General features: G+C 41.1%; 1 protein-coding gene across 3 annotated transcripts in view; it reads right to left on the minus strand.

Annotated features, from left to right (window-relative positions):
* ERAP1 (endoplasmic reticulum aminopeptidase 1) overlaps positions 1-27882 on the minus strand; it is a 36594-nt gene that overhangs the window by 8287 nt on the left and 425 nt on the right. The window contains exons 2-14 of one of the 3 annotated variants that reach the window (XM_084833702.1): positions 25559-26112; positions 21132-21270; positions 20138-20272; positions 18231-18351; positions 14058-14212; positions 13399-13512; positions 10009-10140; positions 8877-9008; positions 8655-8729; positions 7830-7987; positions 7062-7141; positions 3041-3224; positions 1406-1562 (exon numbers count right to left, since the gene is read on the minus strand). In XM_084833702.1, the coding sequence (XP_084689828.1) occupies positions 1406-1562; positions 3041-3224; positions 7062-7141; positions 7830-7987; positions 8655-8729; positions 8877-9008; positions 10009-10140; positions 13399-13512; positions 14058-14212; positions 18231-18351; positions 20138-20272; positions 21132-21270; positions 25559-26040 (2064 nt within the window). In that variant the 5' untranslated portion in view covers positions 26041-26112. Of the gene's footprint in view, positions 1-1405; positions 1563-3040; positions 3225-7061; positions 7142-7829; positions 7988-8654; positions 8730-8876; positions 9009-10008; positions 10141-13398; positions 13513-14057; positions 14213-18230; positions 18352-20137; positions 20273-21131; positions 21271-25558; positions 27868-27882 lie in introns of all 3 variants that reach the window. The other 2 variants (XM_084833703.1, XM_084833704.1) reach the window with 2 other exon arrangements.

Genomic DNA, 27882 nt, shown 5'->3' on the forward strand with positions numbered 1-27882 from the left:
TGTCTTTTATAATTTTGCAGGGGAGAGGAAGTAAATAGTTACGGTAGAATAAAGCTGTATGGACAAACATTTTCAATGTTCCATAACATCCCCATGTCCTATGAGAGCAGGGTTGCCCTATGTGTAGACTACGATGATGTAATTTATAGGATTCTGATATATAGGTATGGAGCTACATTGAAGCCATAGGTCTGTGCAAGTGTGTAGGTTTGCCTTGGTAGCCAGAATTTGAGATGGTTAAATATATCTACTTAAAACACCTGTTGCTCCATTGTGGTGTTTCAGTTTAATTATTAAAACAACGTCCTTAAGCCATAGGAGTACAGGTTTTCACAAGCTCTTTACGTGCTGTGATAGAACAAAGGTTTATTGTATGTGTGAACTTGCTGTTGGAAATTTAACAGCTGACCCTGGGTCTAGGAAGAGCTCTGGGAAGAGTAAGATGGACATGTACAAAATGTTATGGATATCAAGGAATGTATAAAAGCCCGTTAGGAGATGACAACTGGGAGAGCTTGCCTCTGGTATGGGGCACAACATACTGCCCTAGAGGGACATCATGATCTGCCATCCTCTCATGAACTTCACCTACCTATGTCCTATCCCTACCTCATTCTGTCATTATATTACATTATGTTAGCTTTGTCCTTCCTTTATGTAACTGGGATAAGAACACACTCAAGGAAAAAACTGGCTGTTCATATTATCTTGATGCATCAAATGTAGTATTATTGGCTTGGATTCTAACTTCCTGAGAGCAGAACTCTGCCCACAGAATATTTCCACGGGTAGAGATGGGAAGGCAACTGTTATAGTTTCCCCTTGCCCCCTTCCGAAAATCTCCTCTGGAAGCTCGGGGATCTTCTGGAGCAGCATGGGAGGTAGCACGAGGAATGCAAGGGGAAATGAGAGTTAGCAAAAATTGGCTCCCTCCCCCTTCCACCACTGGGAGCCTCTGTTGGATTGCAGTCCGTTCCATGAACAGGAGAATTTCTATTCACAGAAGGGTAACTCAGGATCCAAACCTATGTGCTATGTGCAATAAATCCCCCATATTTGATTGCCACACTCCTGGTCAATGTCATTATTACCCCGAGATCATGCTTAGGTTAGCAATACAAATTTTATCCCCACCAGGACACTTTTATTGTGATCCTAACCACTTCCACTAGAATTCACCTATGAAGTGGCTCCTATGTTGTTGCATTTATCTATCATTATATAATGCTGCCTCTACTTACTGCCCCATCCTGAAGTTATCAAGACAAAAGAGTAATGTTTTCATTCTAGAGTAAAACATAGTTACATTTATGAGTTTACATTTATGCCAATAATCTACATATGTGAGGAGACAGCCTACAAGTACCACTAGTTCTTACTCACTCTTGGCTCTTCCCCATTTTACCTTTAACTGATGTTCTGTGTCACTCATGTCCCGCTTCTCCAGCAGTTTGTACAATGGAATTAGTTCATCCAATCCTTGACGCACAGGACTAATTTCAGATTCATGTTTTAGGTATAATGTTAAATCAAGAGCTTTGGTAATAGACAGCTTTCCAGCACTGCGGGAAATAAAGTGTCTATGTTAGTATATAGAAATGTTTTTTAAGTAGTCAAAGCATTCCTGTGTACAGATTTTTCTAGTTAATAATGCATATTAGCAAAATACATTTCCATGTTTTAATAGTTAACCTTATAAATAAAATATACCTGAAATTTCGTTAACCTTATAAATCAAATATACCTGAAATTTTGCACCCAACAGTGGTTAATGTTTGTGCTGATATATTTTTCCTACGAAGGCAAACTAACATGATTTGTTGATCTTACAGCTGTCTGTATGTTGTGCGTAAATACTGGGTATAGAAAAACTTAGCACTATGATAATATACTAAAATTGCTGTCAACTGATATATTTGAATTACTGACATGAGAAAGATTTCAGCCCTTGACCAGCAGTATGACCACCATCAGTCTAACCAGAGCAGCCCTGTGCCTCTCTGCCTTGTTTTTGGCCTTCAGCACACATCCTGCTCTGTTCTTCATTTGTAGTTCCAGATTCATTCCCACTTTTTTTACCATATTTTGTGGTCTGCCAACTTCTTAAATTAAACCAACTTTGCAACCCTGGCTACAGTTTTCACCTATGGGAATCAAAATAGTACTAGACTGCATGATTTATGCCCTAACTGTATTTCTCAAGATCTAAAGGCCAGACCTCTTCTTGACCAACGTTCAAACTGCTACTCTGCCTCCAGCTACATCTGTGTAGTCTGTAGTCCTTAACCACTGCCTGCTGCAAGAACAGGAAATAAACTTGTTTTGCAAGAGAGGCATCTGCTCTTTTGCTGTAAGAAACATATTGTTCATTACCACGTGCTATCTCAGAGATGTATATCAGCTCACACAATGTTCGTTGATATTTATATTGTTTAAAAATATACATTTTTGTAATATACTCCCCAGTGTGGATCAAGGCAAAGTATCACAGCAACAGGTGCAGCTATTGATATCACTTCAAAGAAATATGTTTAGCGTGCAAACTAGGATATGAGATCAACTTACAAACCTTTTGCAATGACTGTGCCAAATATCATGAGGACAACGTCTAGGAGAAAAGTCCTCTGTCTAACAGAACTATACAATACAAATGAACTCAAGCGTTATGTTGGTAAAAAGTATACTAATATCTGCAAAGAGCTGGTGTTAGTAGGAGTACAAGTATCAAAGCACAAGAGCTAATGTGCAGCTGGCATTTATTCTTACTAGGAACAGGAAGCAGTATTTAATTCTGAGATACACCGAGATCCAAAGCCCTGAACCCTTCTATCTTTATTAGTATTATTACCACTACTCTACCTCTATTTACCCAGAGGTAACCTGAGTAATGTCAGTGGAGTAGCTCTGGATTTCTATTTTTGCAAATGATACCAGGATTCACCTTTCAGATTGTTACATTATGAAGTGATGTTTTGTCTTGCTGTTGTTTTGCCAGTTGATTTACTGAAGACTCACATAGCATATACTCATGATACCTTACCTCACCAGCTGGAATGCACTGTTGATGAGGCTTGCTCTATCGTTGCTACTAATTGCTTTATGGTTTTCTTTTAAAAGGTGAGTAAGAGCATCCCATCCATCATCTCCATAGTGTACAATATAATAACCATTCATTCCTACATTAAATTTTATCCACTCTACTTCTTCTGGTAGGGTGATGCCATCTATAAGCAAAATATAGTACAATTCTATATTTTTCTGTACAGCAGCACTTGACTGAGTTTATTTACATTCATTAACCACAGATAATGATAACTGATCTACTATAGTTCTTTTCCGTGGTCTCTGTGACTCACACGTAAGGGTTACGCACCTGCATAGAATAGTCATTTGGAACATTCTAGAGTGAGCTCATCCCACCCACTCTGCGCATGCTCCAGGGTGTGGCTCCCACCTCCTGATCAGTTTCTTTTTCTCTGCTGCAGCAATAACAGCGTTTAGAACATTCTCCATGTTGCATGGTTCTTCCTTCTTAAAAAACTACAGATGTCCCCTACCACCAACCCACCAGAGGGCAACATCCCTATCAATCGAAAAGCCATCTTTGACTTGTGCCGGGGGGGAGGAGCTCCGATTTTCACAATGGGAGAAAGACACTACAGAGGCAGTGGGGACAGCAGGCTCAGGGACAGCAGGTGGCAGCAGAACGGGAGCTCCTTCGCCACCCCTTCAGCTCACTTTCTTGCCTCTGCTCTTTACAAGCGAGTTGACCTAGCAGGCTATTCTCCCAACCCCTTCTGGCTGTATTCTATGAATGAGTCAAGACTCTAATGGGAAAGCAGCCCTACGGGGGACAGGGTGGGGTGAGGAAGGGGCTCCGATTTTCTAAATGGGAAAAAGATGCTACAGAGGCAGCGGGGAGGGCAGGCGGCAGCAGAACAGTAGCTCCTTATGGCACCCCTTCACCACCCCTTTGGCTCGCTTTCTTGCCTCTGCTCCTTACATCTGAGTAGACCTAGTGGGCTATTCTCCCAACCCCTCCCAACCAGGCACAGACACCCCCTAGGCACGCCCAGCATGCAGGATTTAATTCAGGTGAATAGGGCACATTGCAGCTGAAGCGTGCAGGAGCTGCATTTAAGGTAAAATATGTGCTAAAACAACTTTCAGAAAATGCATATTTTACAGTGGGAAGTGGCGGGGTGGCTGCGGGGTGGCCATGACATGTGTCCACATTAGGCCATGTGTCCTAATTGACACTGATGTGCTTTCCCTCCACAGTAAATCATACCTGTAGACTGGCTCCAGGTCATCGCTCCATGAGTCTTCATGAAATACATGGCTGTAGTTGTGGTGCACGAGGTTGCAGGGAATTGTCTTTCCATACCTAGATGACTGGCTCTTCATTGTCCCCCTCGTCCCACCACCTTTAGGCCAATGTCAACACTGCCCTGAACCTGTTCTGGTCACTAGACCTCACGGTCAACAAGGAGAAATCTTCTTGCATCCCCTCCCAGACTCAACAAGTCATAGGGGCTTTCCTCAGTTCCACACAGGCCTGAGCCTACCTGTCCACCGAAAAGGCAGACACATGAAAACACTTGGCGCATTCTGTCAGGTCTCACCCTTGGTCACAGATGGACATTTGGCAACGTGTCTTTGGCTTAATGGCTGCAACCACAGCTGTAACATTTCTGGCTCACCTCCACATGGGGACATTCAAGTCCTGATTCCTTTGGGTCTTCAACCAAGAGATGGACCACCCAACATGTCATCTGGATATCCATCATCAAATCTGACAGTTCCTAGGCTGGTGGACTATCCACTTGAACCTCATGGTGGGATTCAGCTTCAAGCCAGCCTGCTCATCACTAACAGTCACCACAGATGCCTCGCTCTCCAGTTGGGAGGCCCACTACAGATCATTCAGACTGGTCCCATCAGAAGCAAACTATGTACATCAGCCATCTTGAGCTCCAAAAGCCTTCAAAGCGTTCAAATTGACCTTTACCAGCTGCACAGTCCACATAGCTACAGACAACACTACCATTGTCTTTTGCATCAACAAGCAAGGAGGTGTGAGGTCCTTGTCCCACCTCCTTCACACCTTGAACTTTTGGGACTGGTGCATAGCCCATGGTATCTTTTCATTGCCATTCATCTTGCCAGTACCATGAACATTGTTGCCGACTTGCTCAGCCAGTCTTGAACTACCTCCCACAAATGAGAGCAGTTACATTGACCCTGTTCCAAAACTGGGGCACCCCTATGGTGGACTGCTTAACTACAACAGCAAACACAAAGTGCCAACTGTTTTGCAGTAGGGTGGGCTACAGCCAGATGCCTCCTGATAACTCCGTGGTGGCCACACCAACTGTGGTTTGCCACACTGCTTCTTCTCTCATGTAGCACATTCCTTGTTCTCCCATGGTCCCCAGACCTTATCACCAGGAACAGGTCAGACACCCTGATTTTGAGAGTCTTCACCTCACAGCGTGGTGGATAGAGGGCTGCACCTATTTTCCAAGGAGGTCCTGGAAGTCATGATGGCCTCACTCAAGCCTTCTACCCAAAGGTCTTATGACAAGAACCGGAAAGCAATTTCAGCATTTGTTGACACTGCAGAGCAAGAGTGACCTTTCCCTGGTGCTTGACTTACTGCTCTCAAAACCAGAGGGCTAGCACTATCTTCAGTCCATGTATACTTGACTATGATCTCTGCTAACCAGGCCAAGGTCGAGGGCTTCTCCCTCTGTTTACACCCGGATTTCAAGTGCCTCCCCAAGGGCCTAACCGACATCTACCCACCCACCACGGCACCTGTTCGAGCATGGAGCCTGTCGGTTGTTCTTACTCACTAATGGCTAAGCCCTTTGAGCCGATGACTGCAACTGACCTTCGCCTACTCACTATGAAGGTGGCCCTTCTTATGGCTATCACCTTGGCACACAGAGTGGGTGAGCTCTGTGTCCTCAGGCATGACCAGCTGTAATTGGTCTTTCACAGTGATAAAGTGGTCCTGGACTGGACTTTCCTTTCTCCTGAAGGTGGTTTCCCAACTGCATTTGTCTCAAGACATTGTTTTACCAATATTTCTCCCTCACCTTACCTCCCCATTGGAGGTTAAGCTGCACTTGCCTGATGTTCGGAAGGCCCTCTCCTTCTACTTACAACACACAGCTTTGTTCAAGTCCTTCCCTCATTTATTTGTATATTACTCTGGGCCAAGAAAAGGGCATCCTGTGTGTCCTCACAGTGTTTTGCTAAATGAGTTGCAGCGACAATATGCTTAGCATATCAACTTGCTCAGCTCCCAGCTCCCCACCACATCCGTAGCCACTTGGCTAGAGCCATGGCATCATCTGCTGTTTTCCTTCAGGTTGTTCTACTTCCATAGCTGTACAACCTCATCTCAGCCATCCACCTTTGTCAAACACTACCACTTTGATGCCAGAGCACATACAAATGCAGCCTCTAACCAAACTGTCCTTTCTACAGTTTTGGTGTGATACTTCCAGTGAGTCTTGCTTTTCAGTCATTCACATGTGTGAGTCACAGAGACCACGAAGGAGGTTGCTTACTTGTAACTGTAGTTCTTCAAGTGGCCATCTGTGAACTAAAGCAACCCATCCTCCGCCCGGCTTTTAAATCTTGCTATTTATTTGTGCCTCCACTGCGGCAGGCCAAGAACTGAGTGGGAGACAGGAGTTACACCCTAGAGCGTGATTAGAGGGGGGTGGGTAGGGTTCCCACCTAAAGCTCTGCTCAGTTCTAGAATGTTCAGAGTGACTGTTCTGTGCAGATGCATAACCCATATGTGTGAATTTACAGATGACCACTCCAAGAACCACAGTTACAAGTAAGCAACCTGTCCTTATTATTGCCTTAATGACCTATCTTCAACACCTACCACACAATTGCTTTGTGGATAAGAGTTTGTATTTGTTTTTCAGTGATTGAAGAAAATTGTCTCCCAACGTCTTAAAATCTTCCTTAATACGATTGTTTGATGTCTGAAAACATTATTTCAAGTCCTACTATTTGAATTAGGTCAAACATACCTGTTTTGGTTGTTAGCAATAACCTTTGAACAACATCCGATTTACTGGTAATATATGTTAAAGGGACGTGCCATAGATACCTAAAGTAATGTCAAAATAATAATTTAGAAACACAATGCATTTTTACTTTACTTACACATCTCATAGGTGAACCCTGAGCTGCATAACTAGGTGAGATAAGCAGGGATAGAAAACACTCTTTTTGAGAGTACTGTGGAAGTAATGTTACCTTCATGCAGCTGGAAATAAGCGTACATTTCTAAATGTATTTATATGGTTGGTTGAAGCTTCCTGCCACATCAGCTCCCTACTGTGTGTACATATCTTTTACATCAGTGTAACCATCTTCAAAAAACAATGCAATTGTCTCCTTCACATTATAATTTTAGCATCAGTGCTATTTGTGCTGCCAAAGAAATGTAACAAGTGAGATGTAACTCCCTATCTGAAGAAATTAAGTGTGTGTTTGTTTATCAACACAATAATCTGGTCTCCATTTTAGGAATGGTGATTTAGAAGTGGAGACATTTTGCCTCACGTTGCTGATTAAAAAAAAACACCACGGAAGGCTAATATAAATTCAGCTGATTTCTGTGTACTATTCAAAGCAATAATATAAGTTTAAAAAAAAATTAAACTGGTTAACGAATTATGGTGCAATCCACATTATTTATTCTATTTATTTTATGAAGAGTTAGTAAAAAGAAAAGAAAAGGATTCTTTCTAGAATGTAATCAAAGACGAGCCTCACTTGCTCTTTGCCATTACCCTGTTGGTGAAGAAAAGCCAGAGCCTTTCATATAGTGTTCTTGCTGTAGATGGACATTCTTCCCTTTTATTGTAACAGTTACTAGTGGGTATCCTTTCTGCAGTGTCCAAGTGTCCATCACTGTCTTCACATCATGGAGCTCACTTTTGGTCCAGTGCTATAAAACAGGGACAAAAATATGCAAGGAGATGTTGGAAGCAGCGGTGACTGAGAACGAACAATTACAAATTTGTCATATATGTATGACTTTCCATAATCAAGACTAAAACAGCCTCAGCTGTGGTATGCCTTTCCACATCACACAGCAGAAAACATTTAAGGGAAACTATATATGGCTTCCTGTAAGAGTAAAACGATGGCATAAATCCATTCCAGATTCTGTTTCTTTCTTTCCAGCTAACCATAACAAGAGGAAAGCTAGAAAAAATTGTATTTTATTTCCTCTGAAGTATACAACAATTCTAAATTATGGCCCTATTCAAATGTAATAGCAGTCCATGAACTGAAACCATGTCTGAGAGAAGTAGCTGCAGAACATGTTGATCCTTCACAACACTGCAGAACATCCCGGAGTACATGTCTTAGCTCATGAATTGCTGATGCTTCCTTAACCACCCTTGGTCTGATAGACTTCCATCAATATGACTTTAAAGCAGTGACAGATTCTGCTGCCATTCTAGGACTCAAGAGGTTATGAGGTATGGGTTCTCAAATAGCAAAAGTTAAGTGTTATGCCACCTTACTAGTGAAAGAGATTTCTCAGTCTTTGATGAGATAATATGTATAGACATCTGAATACAAATATTAATAAAACACAAGCTCACAGAACTTGAGATTGTCTCCTTGCTTCTGGCACAAACTCCATTATTTTGAACAACAGCAGCACCTGTAGGACAAACCTAAACAAAAAACAAAGCCTAGTTACCCAACAGTTGAAACCATGAGCAACAAATGCTGCTCAAAACAGTAATTCTAGTGAGTAAGATTTTAAAGTTAAGGCATCGCTCACTAAGCATTTTGCTAAAATATATATAAGAAATACTTGCATCTGACAAGCTGTTCCACAGATCTTTATTTTGTGTATTCTGATAGCTAAATTGCGACAAATATTTTACAAGTCCAGCTTTAAACACTTCTGGGTGGAGATAATCCTGTAGCATATTTAAAATACAAGCTCCCTGAAAAGAGAGGAATGAAACAATACAGTCTACATTTGCTTTTTCAGTGTCTGATTGATCACAAGTTTGTATCAAAAAGATATCCATGTGATCCAATTAGGTTATTCCTAAACAATGCTTGTGCAATTCTTGGCTGTGATTTTTATTTAAGAGTATTATAATTTGTATGGACAAAGAAAACACTAGACAAAATATTCCTTATAGATGAAATATTTTTGCAAATACATAGAATAATATAAACATTATATTGAATTGTCCATAGTGGCGATAAGGTGAAATATTTGGATCACTACGACCCAAAGAACAGAAAACATGGAGCCACTGAGAGCTTGAGTTCATGAAAATCATATCAGAACCAAAGAAAACATATATAAACAATATATTACAGCAAAATTGAAACAAAAAATTAATTTGCAAACTTGCACACCCAGAATTTTACATTTTGTAGAATTCAGATTTTGGAAATGGTACAAAACTGAAGTTTCAACAGCAAAAATTTGGAATCTAATTTTCTTGCCCAAACATTTTATAACACAACATATGGAATTTGTTTAAATATATATACTAATAGCAAACTAAATTATCTGAGTGCTGCTCCCTACTTAGCCAAAATGGTACAATCCACACACAACAGGGAAGTATCAGCACGTTTGGAAGCACCCCAAGGTTTGCAGACATATAACAAACCTTTAGAAAAAAAAGGTGAGCAACCACCTTCAAATAACCCTACAACAGTGAGGGTTGTTTAACCCTCAAACAACCTGTCACCTGGGTTCAGATGACATGATTAACTATGGCAACTCCCTGCAGGGGACTGAATATTAAAAATGGCCACCCACACATGCTGCAACCCACCATGGCATAAATAAGCCACGGTGGGCTGCGGTGATCATGCAAACCCGGTCAGTGTATTCTAACAAAGTTAAATGCTAACAGCAAATCCTCTCTTTCAGATTTGAAAGATAATATCCAGATAGATTAAACTGAATCAGTTTCTTACCTTATCATAGGAAACATCATCAAACATTTCTAGAATCTGAGCTGGATCTTCAACAGGAGTAGATATAGGATGTGAAGAATTTAAAGCATCGACCTCCATGGCTTCAAAACACTTGTTTAAAAAATGATCTTCCTAATAAAAGAAAAACAAACCTGAAATATTCCTTTAATAGGTTTGAAGCTCACATTTAAATGACACGCTTAGGCTGCAATCCTATATACACTTACCTGGAAGTAAGTACCACTGAACTCAATAGGACTTGCATCTGAATAGACATGCATAGGATTGTCTTGTAAAGCAGATATTAATATATTTCTAGTTATTTCTTAGTAGAGACATATTCATACTCTTTATTTAACGTATTCATATTCTGTGTTTCCATCATTTAGGTCTTCAAGGTGCTTGATAAACATGCTTGAGCAAAACTGTCTTTTTAGTGTCAGTGGACACAGGCTTCCACATGTTGACATTCCACCATAGAACACACTGCATAAGCAGTGACGTGAGAGGGAAATGAAATGCAAAAGCTACAGACTGTGCTAATTGCATTAAAGTTTAAATTATGCAAAATAATTACAGTGACCTTTCAAAAAGCAGTATTGTTGATAACAAACATTCTGGCACTGGCAAGCTAATTAAAACTTGTAGTGGTAAAAAACCATTATCTTGATTTAGGCTACAAGTGATAGAACTGAACTTCTTAATAAGATAACATTTCAGTTATCTGATGAAGTGGTCCCTAGTCCATGAGAGCTTGTAACATAATAAATCCGTTAATCTTTAAGGTGCCACAGGACTCAGTTTTTCAGGAAAACTGATGGCAACTGAGCCTATAGAATGGGAGGAAAAAAGGGTCTAAACTTTAATACAAATATCAAGCAGACGGTGTGAGTCTATCAGTTAAGTCTATGATTAAAAGCAGCTTGAGAAATGGAATGTTTGGGACTTCCGGTTGGGACCGATGTCGCTCTGGTAGCTTCCCAGGGGTCTTGGTGGGAGCTTTCTCAAACAGCTTTTTAAAAGGTTGAAAAACCTTTTAATCTCCCCCCTGGAATGGAAAGGGGGGGCAAGGCAACAGCTCTGGACAACATCTTGGAGAAAGGTAACTCCCACGCGATAGTGGGGGGGCTGGATTCTAGGATTATCTCCCCAGAGCTTTACCAACGCAAAAAGCTGTACTGAGACTCCTATTTTATAGGAGAAAACAGGGCTGACATGTTCCATAAATAATACATGCTTTAAGAAATAACAACCTCTGAGGGATGATTTAAGAAACGTTAACAATATTTGAGAATATCTGAGGACCTGTAAGATTTGTTTGAGAGAAACATGTCTGCGTTGAGGAGAAGAAAGGAGCTGGCATCTACTCCCCCCGCATCCTCTGTGTCAAAAGTGTCGAAGACAGAAGATATAGGGGAATTATTTACGCTGATAAAGACTTTATCTTTGCAATTTATGGAGCAAGTCAAAAGGCTGAATTTAATCCAAAATTCCATCACCACCCTGCAAGGAGCTGTAGATTTAATTAATGCGTCACAGCAAAAAATGGAGATGAAACTTAATGAGCTTGAAAACCGAGTGGCAGGAAATGAAACTATGTCACAAATCTGTGTTACAAATATCTCTGACAGAATCTCTCAACTGGAGGCCTTCATGGAAAGATCCAATGTATGGATTATTGGGATTAAAAATCTGCCTAATGATGTAAAATTGCTTATTTTTGTGGATAAACTTTTGCATGAGATACTCCCTATTTCATCTGATTATTTACTTGATATTGAGCAGGCATTTTGTGTGCCAAATGCTAAAGGGACTGATTACACCATCACAGTTCAATTTGCAAAAGTCTCCACAAAGAATTATATCCTGCGCTTGGCAAGGGAGGCTGGAAGCCTTTCCTGGAAACAAGATAAAGTTATGTTATTCCCAGACTACATCAAAGAGGTGGCAAATAAGAGAAGGCAATTTATCAATGCAAAGAATATGGCAAAACAAATGAACTTACAATATTACTTAAAATATCCTGCTACACTTTGTATCATGTCTGAAGATCAGATGAAGACATTTCTAAACCATGAAATGGTGGAGGCCTGGCTTAAAGTAAAAATGTGTGACAATTCTGTTACAACCCCATGAACTGGAATCTTTAAACAAGCTTTGTTAACTGTTTGTGTTTAGTCTATATGACTCAGGCTAATTCAGAAGATAAATGATTATATTTATATTAGTTTATTCTTTTACCTTTTATTTTTTCTTGCTTTTTTATATTTTTAATTTTAAAATAGATAATATGTCTATTATAAAATTTATTACTGATGGTTGAAGGTTTATATTAAGTTTTATTATTATATAATAAAATATATTTATATATATATATTTCATTATTATTATTATTATTATTACTACTACTACTACTAATATAGGCATTTAGGAATGGATTGTAGACCTGTTTCCTTGATATAAGATTGATGATATCATATAGAAATGTAAGGTTGCTTATTAAACTGTAAGATTGTTAAGCTTATGGATTTAGTTTTTAAAACAGAATGGCATTGGAGGCTGGGGGGGTGTTGGAGTTTAAACTTAATTTTTTAAGGGGGAGGGAGAGGGGGGGAAGGTGAGGGAATTTTTTTTCTTTTTTTTCTTCACTTCCTTTCCTCCCCCCTTTTCCCCCTTTTCTATTTTTTTTCTCTCTTTTTTCTTCTCTCTTTGTTATTGTGGTGTCCTTATCAGAATATTGTACTGTTGGGAAACTGAAGTATTGATTAGGTTGTTGGTAATTTTGGTATTGTTTATTTCATTTATAAAAATAAAATAAATAAAAATATATTCAAAAAAAGAGAGAAATGGAATGTCTGGATGTCCACTGAAAACAACACCACCACCACCACCCAAGAAAAATGGAGGGTAAGAGACTGTTGGAACTGACCTACTCAAGCCCTTGACATCTTGTAGCAAGTATCCTGGAGGAGGGATGAATCAGAATTTGGGGGAAGTGGATACATTTCCCATATCCAGAACTATGAAGACTCCCATCACTATATAGCTATAAAATACCCAACTTTGAACTTGGCAGGCCTCTAGTGTTATTTGACATAGTAGGGGAAGGCCTTGCGGGTGGCAGGTGGAGAGGAAGTGTCCTTTATCCCTTCTCCACTCTTGAAACTCACTACCCCACCCCACCCCAAAGTCAGAAGAGCACTACAGTGCTCCTGATCCAGGCTATCTGGAGTGATGAACAAGAACGTTCCTCCTAGGAATGGGGATATGATGTTTTGCTGCAGGTCTCACCTGTTGCTAGTAATAACAACTCTATGATCTTCAGCTAGTAATCATAATGTATTTTAAGAATTGGCTTAATATTGAAAAATAGGGAAAATTAATACTCACAACTTTTAGTTCTGGGTGGGTATTTCTTACTGAAATAGATTCCATAAACTTTGCAAATCCTTCATTGAGCCAAAGATCATTCCACCATTCCATGGTGACCAGGTTTCCAAACCACTGTGAAAAATAACATTTCATAGCGAGCACTGAGTCAAATTTTCATGAATTTATATTTTATTTTTATTTATTTATTTCATTTCTATACCGCCCAATAGCTGAAGCTGTCTGGGCGGTTATTTTACTGTTGAAATCTGTATTATGGACAGATGAAATTGCAAGAATGCTCTGCTGTCTTCTTTCTTGAGCATGAACAATCAACATGAACATTCTTGCATTCCTTCCTTGCTCTACAGAATTCCTCCACTCATCTCAAAGAAAAGCATTAAGTCTTATAATTACCAACTAACACAGGGTCTCCAACTGCACCCACAGAGGCATACTATGGTGTATGCCCGGCGATCCTCTCCTCTCTGTGCTGGATTTCCCAAGCCCCTCTGCTGCTCCGGTGCCTGCTTCTCACTGATTGGCCTTCCTTGTTTACATCCACCCCTTCCCTTCTAAGTGGACAGACTCCAGCTGCAGACAGTTGCCATGATACATCCCTTTGATTTTACAGGTTAAGATCCTTAATTTCATGTTATAAAACATCAACTATAACTTACCTGGTGAGCAAGCTCATGGGCTATAATCATAGTAATTCCAAGTCTGCTTGATGCTGAGGACTTTTCAGGATCATATAACAAAGCAGATTCCCTATATGTAGTCAATCCCCAATTTTCCATTGCACCAGATTGAAAATCAGGAATAGCTGCAAGGTCTACAAATAAATTATTCTGAATAAGTTATTGTTCCTACCTGTTCACTCCATTTGTTAATTCACAAGCACACCTTGAAAATAAACTCATATCTATGTATACAACCACATTTCTATTGAAGCACAAATAAGTGAGTTTACTGATATGGCAAAATTTTCAAAAGGGCAAACTGGTGGCACTAGTTAACTTCTGAGCTCTTTGGCAAAATGTTCATCATTTTTAAGAATAACTATTACTGCCCTATTCTGGCTTTAATTGTATTGTTGTTGTTCAGTCGTTAAGTCATGTCCGACTCTTCGTGACGCCATGGACCATAGCACGCCAGGCCTTCCTGTCCTCCGCTCTCTCCCCGAGTGTGCTCAAGTTCATATTCATTGCATCAGTGATGCTATCTAGCCATCTCATCCTCTGCCGTCCCCTTCTCCTTTTGCCTTCAGTCTTTCCCAGCAGGGTCTTTTCCAGGGAGTTTTCTCTTTGCATTAGGTGGCCAAAATATTTGAGCTTCAGCTTCAGTATCTGTCCTTCCAGTGAGCATTCAGGGTTGATTTCCTTTAGGATGGACTGATTTGACCTCCTCGCAGTCCAGGGGACTTGTAAGAGTCTTCTCCACCACCACAGTTCGAAAGCATCAATTCTTCGGCGCTCAGCCTTCCTTACAGTCCAGCTCTCACAGCCATACATTACTACTGGGAAAACCATAGCTTTGATTATATAGACCTCTGTTGGCAAGGTGATGTCTCTGCTTCTTACTGTGCTGTTTAGGTTTGCCATAGCTTTCCTCCCAAGGAGCAAGCGTCTTTTAATTTTATGGCTACGGTCACCATCCGTGGTGATCTTGGAGCCCAAGAAAATAAAATCTGTCACTGCTTCCATTTCTTCCCCTTCTATAGGCCAGGAAGTGATGGGGCCAGATGCCATGATCTTCGTTTTTTTAATACTGAGTTTCAAACCAGCTTTTGCACTCTCCTCTTTCACCCTCAACAAGAGGCTCTTTAGTTCCTCTTTGCTTTCTGCCATTAGGGTGGTATCATCTGCATATCTGAGGTTGTTGATAATTCTCCCGGCAATCTTAATTCCAACCTGTGATTCATCCAACCCGGCGTTCCTCATGATGTACTCTGCATATAAGTTAAATAAGCAGGGCGACAATATGCAGCCTTGTCGTACTCCTTTCCCAATTTTGAACCAATTGGTTGTTCCATGTCCGGTTCTCACTGTTGCTTCTTGACCCTCGTACAGGTTTCTCAGGAGATAGGTAAGGTGGTCTGGTACTCCCATCTCTTTCAGAATTTGCCACAGTTTGTTGTGATCCACACAATCAAAAGCTTTAGCGTAGTCAATGAAGCAGAAATAGACATTTTTCTGGAATTCTCTTGCTTTCTCCATGATCCAGCGAATGCTGGAGATTTGATCTCTAGTTCCTCTGCCTCTTCGAAACCCTGCTTGTACTTCCGGTAGTTCTCGGTTCACATACTGCTGAAGCCTAGCTTGTAGGATTTTGAGCATAACCTTGCTGGCATATGAAATGACCACAATTGTACGGTAGTTTGAGCACTCTTTGGCATTGCCCTTCTTTGGAATTGGAATGTAAACTGACCTTTTCCAGTCTTGTGGCCACTGTTGAGTGTTCCAAATTTGTTGGCATATTGAGTACAGCACTTTAACAGCATCACCTTTTAGGATTTTAAATAGCTCAGCTGGAATACTGTCATCTTCGCTAGCTTTGTTGCTAGTAATGCTTCCTAAGGCCCACTTGACTTCACTCTCGAGGATGTCCGGCTCAGGTTCAGTGACTGCACTATCATGGCTATCAGGGACATACAGATCTTTCCTGTATAGTTCTTCTGTGTATTCTTTCCACCTCTTCTTCATCTCATCTGCTTCTGTTAGGTCCCTGCCTTCTTTGTCCGTTATCATGCCCGTCTTTGCACAAAACGTTCCCTTGAGATCTCCAATTTTCTTGAAGAGATCTCTAGTCTTTCCCATTCTATTGTTTTCCTCGATTTCTTTGCATTGTTCATTTAAGAAGGCCTTCTTGTCTCTCCTTGCTATTCTCTGGAACTCTGCATTCAGTTGGATATATCTTTCCCTTTCTCCCTTGCTTTTCGCTTCCCTTTTTCCTCAGCTACTTGTAAAGGCTCATCAGACAGCCACTTGGCTTTCTTGCATTTCTTTTTCTTTGGGATGGATTTAGTTGCTGCCTCCTGAACAACGTTACAGACCTCTATCCATAGTTCCTCAGGCACTCTGTCTATCAGGTCTAATCCCTGAAATCTATTCCTCACCTCCACTGTATATTCATAAGGGATATGATTTAGGTCATACCTGAATGGTTTAGTGGTTTCCCCTTCGTTCTTCAATTTAAGCTGAAATTTTGCAAGAAGCAGCTCATGATCTGAGCCACAGTCAGCTCCAGGTCTTGTTTTGACTGACTGCATAGAGCTTCTCCATCTTTGACTACAAAGTACATAATCAATCTGATTTCAATATTGACTATCTGGTGATGTCCATGTGTAGAGTCGTCTGTTGTGCTGTTGGAAAAGAGTGTTTGCTATGATCAGCGTGTTCTCTTGGCAAAACTCTATTAGCCTTTGTCCTGCTTCATTTTGTACACCAAGGCCATGCTTGCCTGTTATCCCGGTGATTTCTTGACTTCCTACTTTAGCATTCCAATCCCCTATGATGAAAAGGACATCTTTTTTTGGTGTTAGTTTTAGAAGGTGTTGTAGGTCTTCATAGAACCGATCAACCTCAGCTTCTTCGGCATCAGTGGTTGGGGCATAGACTTGAATTACTGTGATGTTGAATGGTTTGCCTTGGATTTGTACTGAGATCATTCTGTCGATTTTGAGATTATACCCCAGTACTGCCTTTCCCACCCCTTTATTGACTATGAGTGCTACTCCATTTCTTCTAAGGGATTCTTGCCCACAGTAGTAGATATAATGGTCACCTGAATTAAATTCGCCCATGCTTGTCCATTTTAGTTCGCTGATTCCCAAGATGTCGATGTTCAATCTTGCTATCTCATGTTTGACCACCTCCAGCTTACCTTGATTCATTGATCTTACATTCCAGGTTCCTAAAACAATATTGTTCTTTACAGCATCGGATTTTCTTTTCACCACCAGACACATCCACAGCTGAGTGTCCTTTCGGCTTTGGCCCAGCCGCTTCCCTCTTTCTGGCGCTACTTGGAAATACCCTCTGCTCTTCCCCAGTAGTATATTGGACACCTTCCCACCTGAGGGGCTCATCTTCCGGCGTCATATCTTTTAGCCTTGTGATACGTTCCATGGGGTTTTCTTGGCAAGAATACTGGAGTGGGTTGCCATTTCCTCCTCCAGTGGACCACATTTTGTCAGAACTCTCCACCATGACCTGTCCATCTTGGGTGGCCCTGCACGGCACAGCTTATGGCTTCACTGAGTTACACAAGCCCCTTCGCCGCAACAATGATGTGATCCATGAAGGCATTTAATTGTATACAGTTACACAAACAGTTGCACAGGCTTGTGGATAAATATGTACATCCAAAAGCACATCCAACTGAAAGTAACATAGTGCAGATAGATGATATATACATTTGGGCACGCATTTGAATGTGCATGCAATTTCTGCCTGTGGTTCCTGTTCCAGCAAGTGCTACATCCATAGACGTTTGTTTCCATGAACTAATCTCCATATCTAGATTCACCTCATCTGGGCAACTATCATGCTTTTTTTTTAACTTAAGCTTGGAGAGGCCCTCTGCATCAACTCAAATTTGTAAAACTCAAATCCATTGTTCTGAAGTGATGCTTCAAATCACAAAAATACATGCAGGAACAGAAGAGAATTCTGGGCAATAGTAGGAAGCTATTTTGTACATATACAAATGTATTAAAAATAGCACCCTTTTTTGCCTTTGAACGTAACTTCTGTGGGTTTTAACATCAAAATCTTGAACCTGGTTCATAGAACTAAATTATTTGGTTAATGTACTTTTTAATATTTAAGTTAACACAGAATAATAAATACCTTGTTTAGGCAAAGGATATGGAATGCTAAAATATTCCTCATAGAAGTCTAATAGTTTTACTGCTGCATCCAAGGCATAATCTGCTTGGTTGATCTTGTCTGGTACAGCATATATTGAAACCTAAAAATCACAAGTATGGATGAATTCTATATGCCACCATAAGAAGGGTTAAGATTTGTTCAGTTTCTCTGAAATGACAGCAAAGCTTGAGAGCTACGTATATGACATTTGATTTAGTTTTTTCTGTGTTCTGTGTATGGGAAAATCAATGTATCGGCATATGTTTCTTAGGGCAAAGTCCTGATCTATTCAAATTAGTGGAAGTCAGTTGCTAATCATTGTAGGTAGATCATAACTTAACAAAACACCAACCCAAAAAACTCATTTTATTAATAGAAAAGAGGTGAAAGTATTTATATTCTATTTGTGGTTTTATTTGTATCTGTATTTTTTAACCTTGTAAACTATCCTGGAATCAGTTTTGATGAAAGGCATGTAATAGTGTTTTCAATAAATAAATTTTACTCAGCTCAACTTAATACAGCAAACATTTACTGACCTGTAAAAATAAGATATGTTCCAGATACATGGATTTTTGAAATAAATGAAATAAGTTTTAGTCATGAGACAGACTATTTTTAATTCTCTGTCAGTTTGTGGAAGTATGAGTGTGATGATAGAGTGCTGGAATTGGACAGGGACTGGATTCAACATGTGCTCAGCCATGGCATTCACTGGATGGTCATGGGGATTGCTATATCTCAGTAGAAGCCTATCTCACAAGGTTGTGAAAAAAAGATAAAGTGAAAATGGGACATGGAAGATAAAAGTGAAACCGGGAAGGATGACTGATGTGGGACCTGCTGAAGCAGGAGCCAGAGGATGAGAAATTGACTTTATTTGTAATTTAAAGGCACATCATCCATCATCTCATTATCTGGATTCTCAGTCTTTTCCGTCATTAGGTTGGATGCATATTTAATCATACTTAGAGTAGACCCACTTAAATCAATTAGTCTCCTCTAAACATGACTAATTCTGTATTCAATCCAGTGGCCTGGTTCACACATAATAATCAACCACGTGTTATTTAACCCATCACTGGTTGGGAGCAAGCAAGAAAACTGCCTGCCTCTCACTCACTGCTTCTGCTTTGTTTCTTGTTTACAAAACAACGAACCATGGATTAAAACACTGGGTTACTTATTTCTTGCTCAACAACCCAGGGTACAGGGTTCAGATGTTATGGAGCACAACCCAGGAATGAGGCATTCCTGGGTGGTTTTGTAAACAGAAAACGAAACGGAAGTGATGAGTGGGCAGAAGCGAGCGGCTCATTCCTCGCTCCTGTGCAGCTCCAACAACCCAAGGATTCTCATTACACGTGAACCAGGTCATTGTACGTACTCCGTCAGTACATAATCTAGACCAGCCTTTCCCAACCAGGCACCCTCCAAATGTGTTGGGCTACAAATCCCATTATCCCATTAGTCATGTGTGCTAGGTGGGGGTAATGGGAGTTGTCATTCAACACATCAGTAGGGTGCCAGGTTGGGGAACATTGCTCTAGATAGAACAGATTTTCAGCTTTTATCCCAACAGCTCAGAAAACGAAGCATTACTGATACACTATTTTACAAACAAATGCAAACAATTTTGCAAAAAAGACAACAGTCCATATAACTGTTGTTTAATAGTTTGAGAACTACCAGTGCAAGTCTTACCTTTTCCGTACTGTAACATGGGAATAAGGCTTTGGCAACTACTGAAAAATTAATTTAAATTCTAAAATAATTTTAAAAACTCCTTTTCTAGTCTTCAATTTGGACTTAAAGAATTGAAACTGTTACAATTTTTAATTTTTAATATCAATATGCAAACACTTCATTTGATATTAAAAGTTTACCTTAATTCCACGGCTGGTCATCTTGGTAACTGATTTGAAATCAGAAACAATGAAGGCCACTAGATAAGTACTCATCTTTACACTGATCTCAAAGTGATCTTCAATGAGGTCTTCCTTGATGTTTACTGATTTCACCTAAATTTAAAAAAAACACCTCCATTACAATTTACCTATAGCTTAGAAGTACATTTATTACTGCTACACAACACTTTACCCCTTTCAGAGCTGTAGTAAGGGTCAAGTGCTATGTCCTTCTTTTAATTTGCAAACTGATGTTTAAGCAATAACGGACTAACAATACAATCTTATATATGTTTACTCAGAAGAAAGCCACCTTAACCAGGTTTGGATGATCAGTGGGAGAAACAACACAGCATCAGTTGTTTCCCTCGCCCCCATGTGCACTGGTTGAGCAACTGGGATTACCCTCATTACCCACACCACGTCGCGGGTTGCCATGTCATCTGAACCCAATGTGCAGTGCAGGTGTAGTTCATTTTCACCCATCCTACAACCCACGCTTTACAGTATGGGTTGTAGGGTGGGTGAAAATGAACTATGCCCATGTTGCGCACCAGGTTTGGAATACACAGCAACTGGTGATGCAGCACAGGTATCTAGAGTAAACCTGGTCGTGCAACCAGGGGAAACAACCAATGTTGCATTGTTTCCCCTGCTGATTGTCTGAAGTCGCCCACTGAGTTCAATGGGACTTACTGCCAGGAAAGTGTGTATAGAATTGCAGCCTAAAATTGCTGGCAATTGCTTTCTACTTGTAATACAACTAACCCAGATTTCACGATCTTTCTTGCATTTTCAGTTTGTCATTACGCTTTGCTTTCCTTTCTTATGTGACCACCGAAGTTATGCACAGGATGAACACAAACCCTTATGAGAGGTAGTTTATCATTGATTTTTTTTAATACCAGTAATTTTCTCTTTTATTCTCTCTTCCTGAACTAGGCAATACAAAATATACAAAGTATACACATACTAAAGGCATATTAGATAGTGCAAGATTTTTGAGTTCTCTTCTGATCTTAACAGAAAATTTAGCTTTGAATGCAGGTTCATCAAAGCAAGGGAAGGCCATTCGTGCAGTTGTTGGTTCAAACTGTGTTGATGCTAGCACCCTGGAATTAAGAAAAGAAATACATTACATTTACATTGGTCATAACCTAATAAAAGGCAACAGAAATCGCCTTTTTTTTTCATCAAGAAAAAATATAAAAACCAACGACATTAACAGTGCAATCTTGTTTTCTTAGGAGTAAGTCTCTTTATACTTGATGGAGCTCATTCCCAGGTAAGTGTGCATAGGTTTGCAGCCTTAGTTTTGAGTGTTGTCACAAGCTGCCTTTTCTAGAATGTACATCTTGAAAAACTGCTCCCAGAGCACCTATTTAATATTGGATTTGTTTTTATACTTTTTTCATTAAATCCCTTGGTTCCTGGTTCCTATGCTTTAGAGGAGAAAAGATTTATATAAAAAAATACCTGGGGAAAGGAAATGCTTGGAAACAGTATTGCCTGATACTACATATACTCCTTTACACACTAGTATCTATGTCAGGGAGGGCAACATGCAGCTGAGCTGTCTGGCCCGCCCTTGGTCCCCACTGCTGTGCATATGGATATGGATATATCCATATCAAACATGGATATTGTTTTCCAATAGAATCGTGTTCCCCGCAGCCCACAAAAGAGCTATCTGGTAGGCTCTGGGGAGGCACACACTCCCCACACATCTTGTTTCCAAGCAGACATTTTTGGTGGCACAGCTGCTGCAACACAAATGGCTGTGATGGACCATATGTGGCCTCCATATTGTTCACCCCTGATCTAGACACTAAGAAGGATTTGCTGGAACCTTCTCAAAACCCTGCTGTGACATGTCTGCTGTGTGCTTTGAAGGGAAAGTGGTTCATATTCATTCTGTCCTAGACACCATCACTGAGGGCTCCTTCACACTGAGCTTTTATCCTTCAATTTTATTGAGATTGCTCCTTCACGGAAGTTTGCAGGCTCTTTACATGACGCCATGATCATTCAAGGCGCCTCCTGCACTAAATGCCCTTTGTTCCGTTTTTTAAAAGATCGCAGATAATGAGCTATCAAATTACCCCATTGTGTTCCATTTCAGTTTCCTCCGTGAAAAGAGTAAAGCGGCAAGAAGAGGAGCGAGATCAATGAAAGATAATGGAAGACTCAGATATGGGGAGGAGAGTGAAGGAGGTCGGGGAAAAGGAAGCACGTGAAAAAGGGAGTCGTCGTGATCCTGCATTAAAATGGAAGCAGAAAGCTCTGTTTTAAATGCAGGATTTTAGGGGATCTCTACATCTCAAGTTTATTGCGCATTCATGGTTGCTCACTCACTGAGTTGTGCGGGTCCATGACATGACATCGTCGTTGTTCAGTCATTATTCCACTACTTCCTCCCACCTATCCCATATTTTTCTAAAATGGAAAAAATTGGGTATTTTTCCAGATATGCGCAAACGGAGCACCATGTCCTCCCCGTGTATTTCTCCCCTAGCATGAATGAAGCGCTAAGTGTGGTTGTTGGGGGCGTGGTCATGATGTCAAAGGTGGTGATGAAGGTCTGATGGGTGTTCAGCCTTCCCGCTCGTGCCATTTTGGTTCCTCGCCATTTTCAGCCTGCCTGTTCAAAGCAGAGTGGCAGAGCGGCTGCGGGGGGTGGGGCAGCAGACCGGAGGAACGGCAGAGCAGCAGGGACTGGACAAAAGCAAGAAAGAAGGAGGCAAGGCCCGGGGAGATCGGTGCGGGGGCTGTCAGCATCAGTCCCATCCACCAGTAATGTGCAAGGGGAGGGAAAAGTGCACAAACCCAGGAGCAAGTATCACTGAACCTGGAGCGTGTGTAATGCCTCTTCACAGAAACATAACACTATGAGAATGACCATCTACAGAGAAGGAAGCGTGTGTAAAGTGAATCAGTTGTGATCTGGCATTTAAAACGGAAACAGAAAGCCCCGTTTTAAATGCAGGATTTTAGGCTGGTGTAGAAATCCCCTTAGGCTGGTGTAGAGATGCCCTGACACAGTTCCAGAGGAGGTGTCCAGAACACTGTTTTATAGGTTTTGTGGTATCAGTTTCAGTTATTGCAGCCAGAGGATATGGACAAGGTGTTTAGAGAGGTTCACCCAACTACCTGTATCCTCAACCCTTGCCCATCTTGGCTTCTTATATCAAACCAAAGGGGTTTGACTGGGTGGGTCCAGGAGATTATAAATGCCTCACTGAGCAAGAAAGTGGTCTCAACCACCTTGAAGGAGACAGTTGTGAGGCCACTACTTAAGAAATCCTCATTGGACCCAGAAGAATGTAACAACTATCACCCAGCCACAATATCCCCTTTTTGGGAAAGGTGCTCAACAGGGTGATGCTGGCACAACTTCAGGCAGTGTTGGGTGAAACAGATTATCTAGACCCATTTTAATCTGGGTTTGAGTTAGGATTTGGCACTGAAATAGCCTTGATGGATAAGGTCTATCAGGAGAGAGACGGGGGGAGTGTGACCCTGTTGATTCTCCATAATCTCTCAGCAACCTTTGATATCACTGATCATGGTATCTTGCTGGATTGGTTCTTTGAGATAGCACTGAGAGATACACTGGTTCTGCTGCTAGCTGCAGGGTCAGTTTCAGACAGTAGTATTGTGTGGATTTCTGTTTAAACCTATGATATTTCACCTGCAGGGTTCCATAAGGTTCCATCTTATCTACCATGCTTTTTAACACTTATATGAAGCTACCGGGTGAGGTCATCCATGATTTTCGAGTGAGGTTCCATCAATATGCAGTTGTCACCTGATGCTATTTGTCCTTGACATTTGAAGCTGTGGAGATCCTGAACTATTCTCTGGACTCAGGAATGAGATGGATGAGAGCCAATAAACTGTGCTGAATCCTGTCAAGATGGAGGCACTGTGGGTCTGAGAAGTTAGTATATTATCTGTTCTGGATGGAGTCATACTCCCCCTGAAGGACCAGATACACAGCTTGGGGATTTTCTTTGATCCAGTGTTATCACAAGAGGCCCAATTGGCCTCAGTGGGTTGGAGCACCTTTTACCATCTTTGGTTTGTCAGCTGTGGTCTTTCCTGGATAGGGATAGCCTGGCTATAGTGAGCCATGCTTTGGTATCTCTAGATTGGATTATTGTAACCTTATGTGGGATTGCCCTTGGAAGCTTCAATTAGTACAAAATTCCGCTGCTAGAATTCTGACTGGTTTACCTAGATAGACCCATGTTACATCAGTTCTGAAGGAATTACACCGGCTGCCAATTCACTATAGACCCCAGTTCAAGGTGCCCAAGTATCAGAAGGAGCACCTCCACCCAGAACAACCTGCCTGTGCATTAAGATCATGCATTAAAATAGTCACAGGAGGCCCTTCTCAGTGTTCCATCTTTAGGATAACTGCATTATCCTAAATGTACAAAACAGAGGGCCTTCTCTGTGGTGGTGGCCCAACTTTAGAATGCCCTCCCAAGGGAGTCATCCTGGCTCACTGTATTATTTTTTGCACTAGGCTGAAACTTCTTTTTAGTTGCCCAAGCATTTTAAATGATTTTATTTTCAGCTGGTTGAATGGTTATTCCTCTCAATTTTATTGCATTATATTTTAAGTTGTTTTCAATTGTATATGACATTTTTATGTATACTGCTCTGAGATTCATTTTTGGGATGAAGTTGCAGTTTATAAATTCTATAAATAAATAAATAAATAAATGGCGCCCAACAATAATTTACACCATTAAAGCTGCATCTTTTCTCAAGAACAGAAAAGCCACCCAAAACCCATCCTCCAGTCTGATTCGAACCGGATGTTTATTCCATTACACACTCCATTAACCAGATTCAGCTGAATGGGAGGGAACCTAGCACATTTGTAACATAAGGCATGAAATCTTCTTTATTCAGAAAAAGTGAATGGCAGAATCCCTCTTAGTCCTTTGCTATATTTAAAAAAAAAAAAGTCTAAAAGCTCAGAACACCTTGGGCAAAATCCAATGGTGACAGCCTGCAAGCAGCCAGCCCCACCAATTCCACTCTGCGAGCATCATTCACAGCTTGCGCAATGGAGATTTAACACTTCCCAGGGCAACCCAAAATGAGCTAAAACGCTTGTTTCAGGAACAGGGCAGATCAGTGGAGCTCACCTAAGGCAGAGCTTTTGGGACTTGCTGCTTGCACAACAGAATCAGTGGGGCTGGCCACTCACAAAACAGAACCAGCGGTGGGCCCTGCTTATGGATGGGCAGCATTGGATACTGCCCACAGATATAAGAGGATCCAAAAGATGTATACAAATTTAAATGAAAATAATGTCCAAACACAACAACAAAGAAGCATCATATCCTAATCAGTCAAACATTACTCTGAAAGAGAACTTACCTTACTTCTCCTTCTGGAGTTCTGTATGTGCTTTTATAGAAACCATGAAAACTGTTTGACAAATTAGCAGAGTACTCAATACTAATAATGTAGTTGTGGCCAATTTGCAGTGGTTCAGCAGTCACCAGTGCAATCTGCTCAAATGGCGGATATTCTAAAACCATCACATCTTTATCAGTATCACTGCTTTTCATTGCTCCTTGGATAGTAGCGTTGGTGATCTGGAGATATTTGCTGTGCAGGATGATTGAACTGGTTTGTTGGGTTACTGTAATCTCTATTTTGGTCAATCCAGTAAAAGTTAGAGTGGTGAGATTTGGATGAATAAGAAGATCATAATGAACTGGAACAACATGCTTGGGAAGCCTAATTTTATTCCAAGGAAAGGGATTGCTTCCATCTCCAGCAAGTGAATAGGCTGTCTCAGAGCCCAATACAGTAGCAAGGTTTAAAATGCCTAGCAGTAAGAACATTTCCATCATCTTCAGTGTAAATGTTTGATCTGGAAACAGTAGTTTGAATGCCAGGTTTTTATGGTATCCACAGTGGCAGATCTAATAATGAAATATTTGTAAATTAAATCAGTATAAACACAACTTTCCCCCCTCTTTTTAGCCTCATTGACTACCACCTGTGATATGATGCGGCCCTATTCCATCAGACAGATAAACTCAAGAATATGGAATTCCATGCACTTTTGGACTTACAAAGTGGAGAGCACTTATACTGTAGCAACACAGGTCTAACCAGTAAAGGCACTTAACAAAGCCAATAAACTAGTTAAAGCCAATAAACTCTCATGATGTTATGCCAGTGTAAATGACAAGAGGTCATTTTATAAAAATGTGAGCACAGGTCTTAAATTAAAGGTGGCGGGGGGGGGGGAGTATATTGCCATAATGAAAGCAAAGCTTGAAAATATGTCACTACACCATGCCCCAAAGATTCAGAAACTGGAAGACAAAAGAATTGCATCTCACATTTTGGGATCATAATTAACACTGTAATTGTTATGAACTTGAGTCAGTCTTTCAACACATAAACTTGACCCATACATACACTGTGCCACAAACAATATAATCAATATGAATGGAAATGAGGAAGTGGGCTACTGCGAAGGGATTTAGTGACAGGGAGAGCACTAGGACTAACTAGTCCCGTCCTTGAGAGAAATGGAAATGCAACTAGATGGCTTCTCTGGTCTATTGAAGCATGGATGGGGGCACCCTGACCTGATGGGATTCCCCCAGCTATGCCACTTCAGAGGGTTGGATCAAAGTTCTGCCTTCTACAAGAGGAAGGGCTCTGCTCACAAGAGGTCCCTCTGCCTGATTTGGAGGAATCTCCCCCCCCCCCGCCTGCCCACCCACAACTCACCTCACTGCATACAGGGGCACCTGACTCTCTGTGTAGCATTTGCAGGGTGCTGGAGGGGCTGCAGTGGGAAGGAGGGAGTTGGGAAGTCTACTTCCATCAGCACAGTTGATCCAACGGAAATCTGGATCCAACCCATTATGTCAGTGTGTTATATAGTCCTCATGCAATTATACCTATTGGGATGCATGTGGTGATCCAGCATTGTTTTTTTAAGCATCTCCACATCAAACGTACACATACTTTCATGACCATAGCTCATGAAAGGTTGCTGGCCAGTTCACAGGTGGTCCGAGCATGTAAGTAATAACCATAGTGGCCCAATCTTGAATCTGTGTACCCTACTCCCATCATGTATATAACTTTTAATGGGAACTGAAGTGCATACAGGTAGGTCCCGTTGTGCAGTCCATCCACCACAAAAAGAAGTGAATATAAGTTGGTAAATTTCATAAATTATGTTTTTGTTATTACATTAAGAAACACTTTAATTTGGTTGTCAGTTTCATTAAGCAAGCCAAGGTTTTAGCATTAGTGGAGAGGAAAGAAAAGTTCTCTGCCCATTTTCTCCGCACGCTGCGTGATTTGATTTCTCTGCCTGTGGCTTTGAAGAGCTTCTGTCAGTCAAGAGGAGAGACACTACTGGGCTAGCTGGGCCGAGGCTCTGGCTGCTTCTTGGTGGCGATGGATGGAAGGTGGGCGACTGTGGGCTCAGAAGGGAGTAAAAGGGGAGTCCAGTTCCAAGTGCACGTGTGGAAAGCGCACGAGGCCCTCCTCGGCAGCTGGCGCGCCTTATACCGGACGCCCCCGGGCACCCGACAGCTCCGTTGTTCGCGGGTTTCTTGTGACGCGCGAAGCAATCGGTACAATATCATTCCCAGAGGTGGGGAGGGGATAATAATCCCAGGCCGCCCCTCAGAGGTGAACAGCTGCTCCTGAGGCACAGTGAA

The sequence above is a fragment of the Heloderma suspectum genome, chromosome 2 (assembly GCF_057233095.1).
Source record: "Heloderma suspectum isolate Gila_16-S chromosome 2, 16-S_ref, whole genome shotgun sequence".
Taxonomy (NCBI): domain Eukaryota; kingdom Metazoa; phylum Chordata; class Lepidosauria; order Squamata; family Helodermatidae; genus Heloderma; species Heloderma suspectum.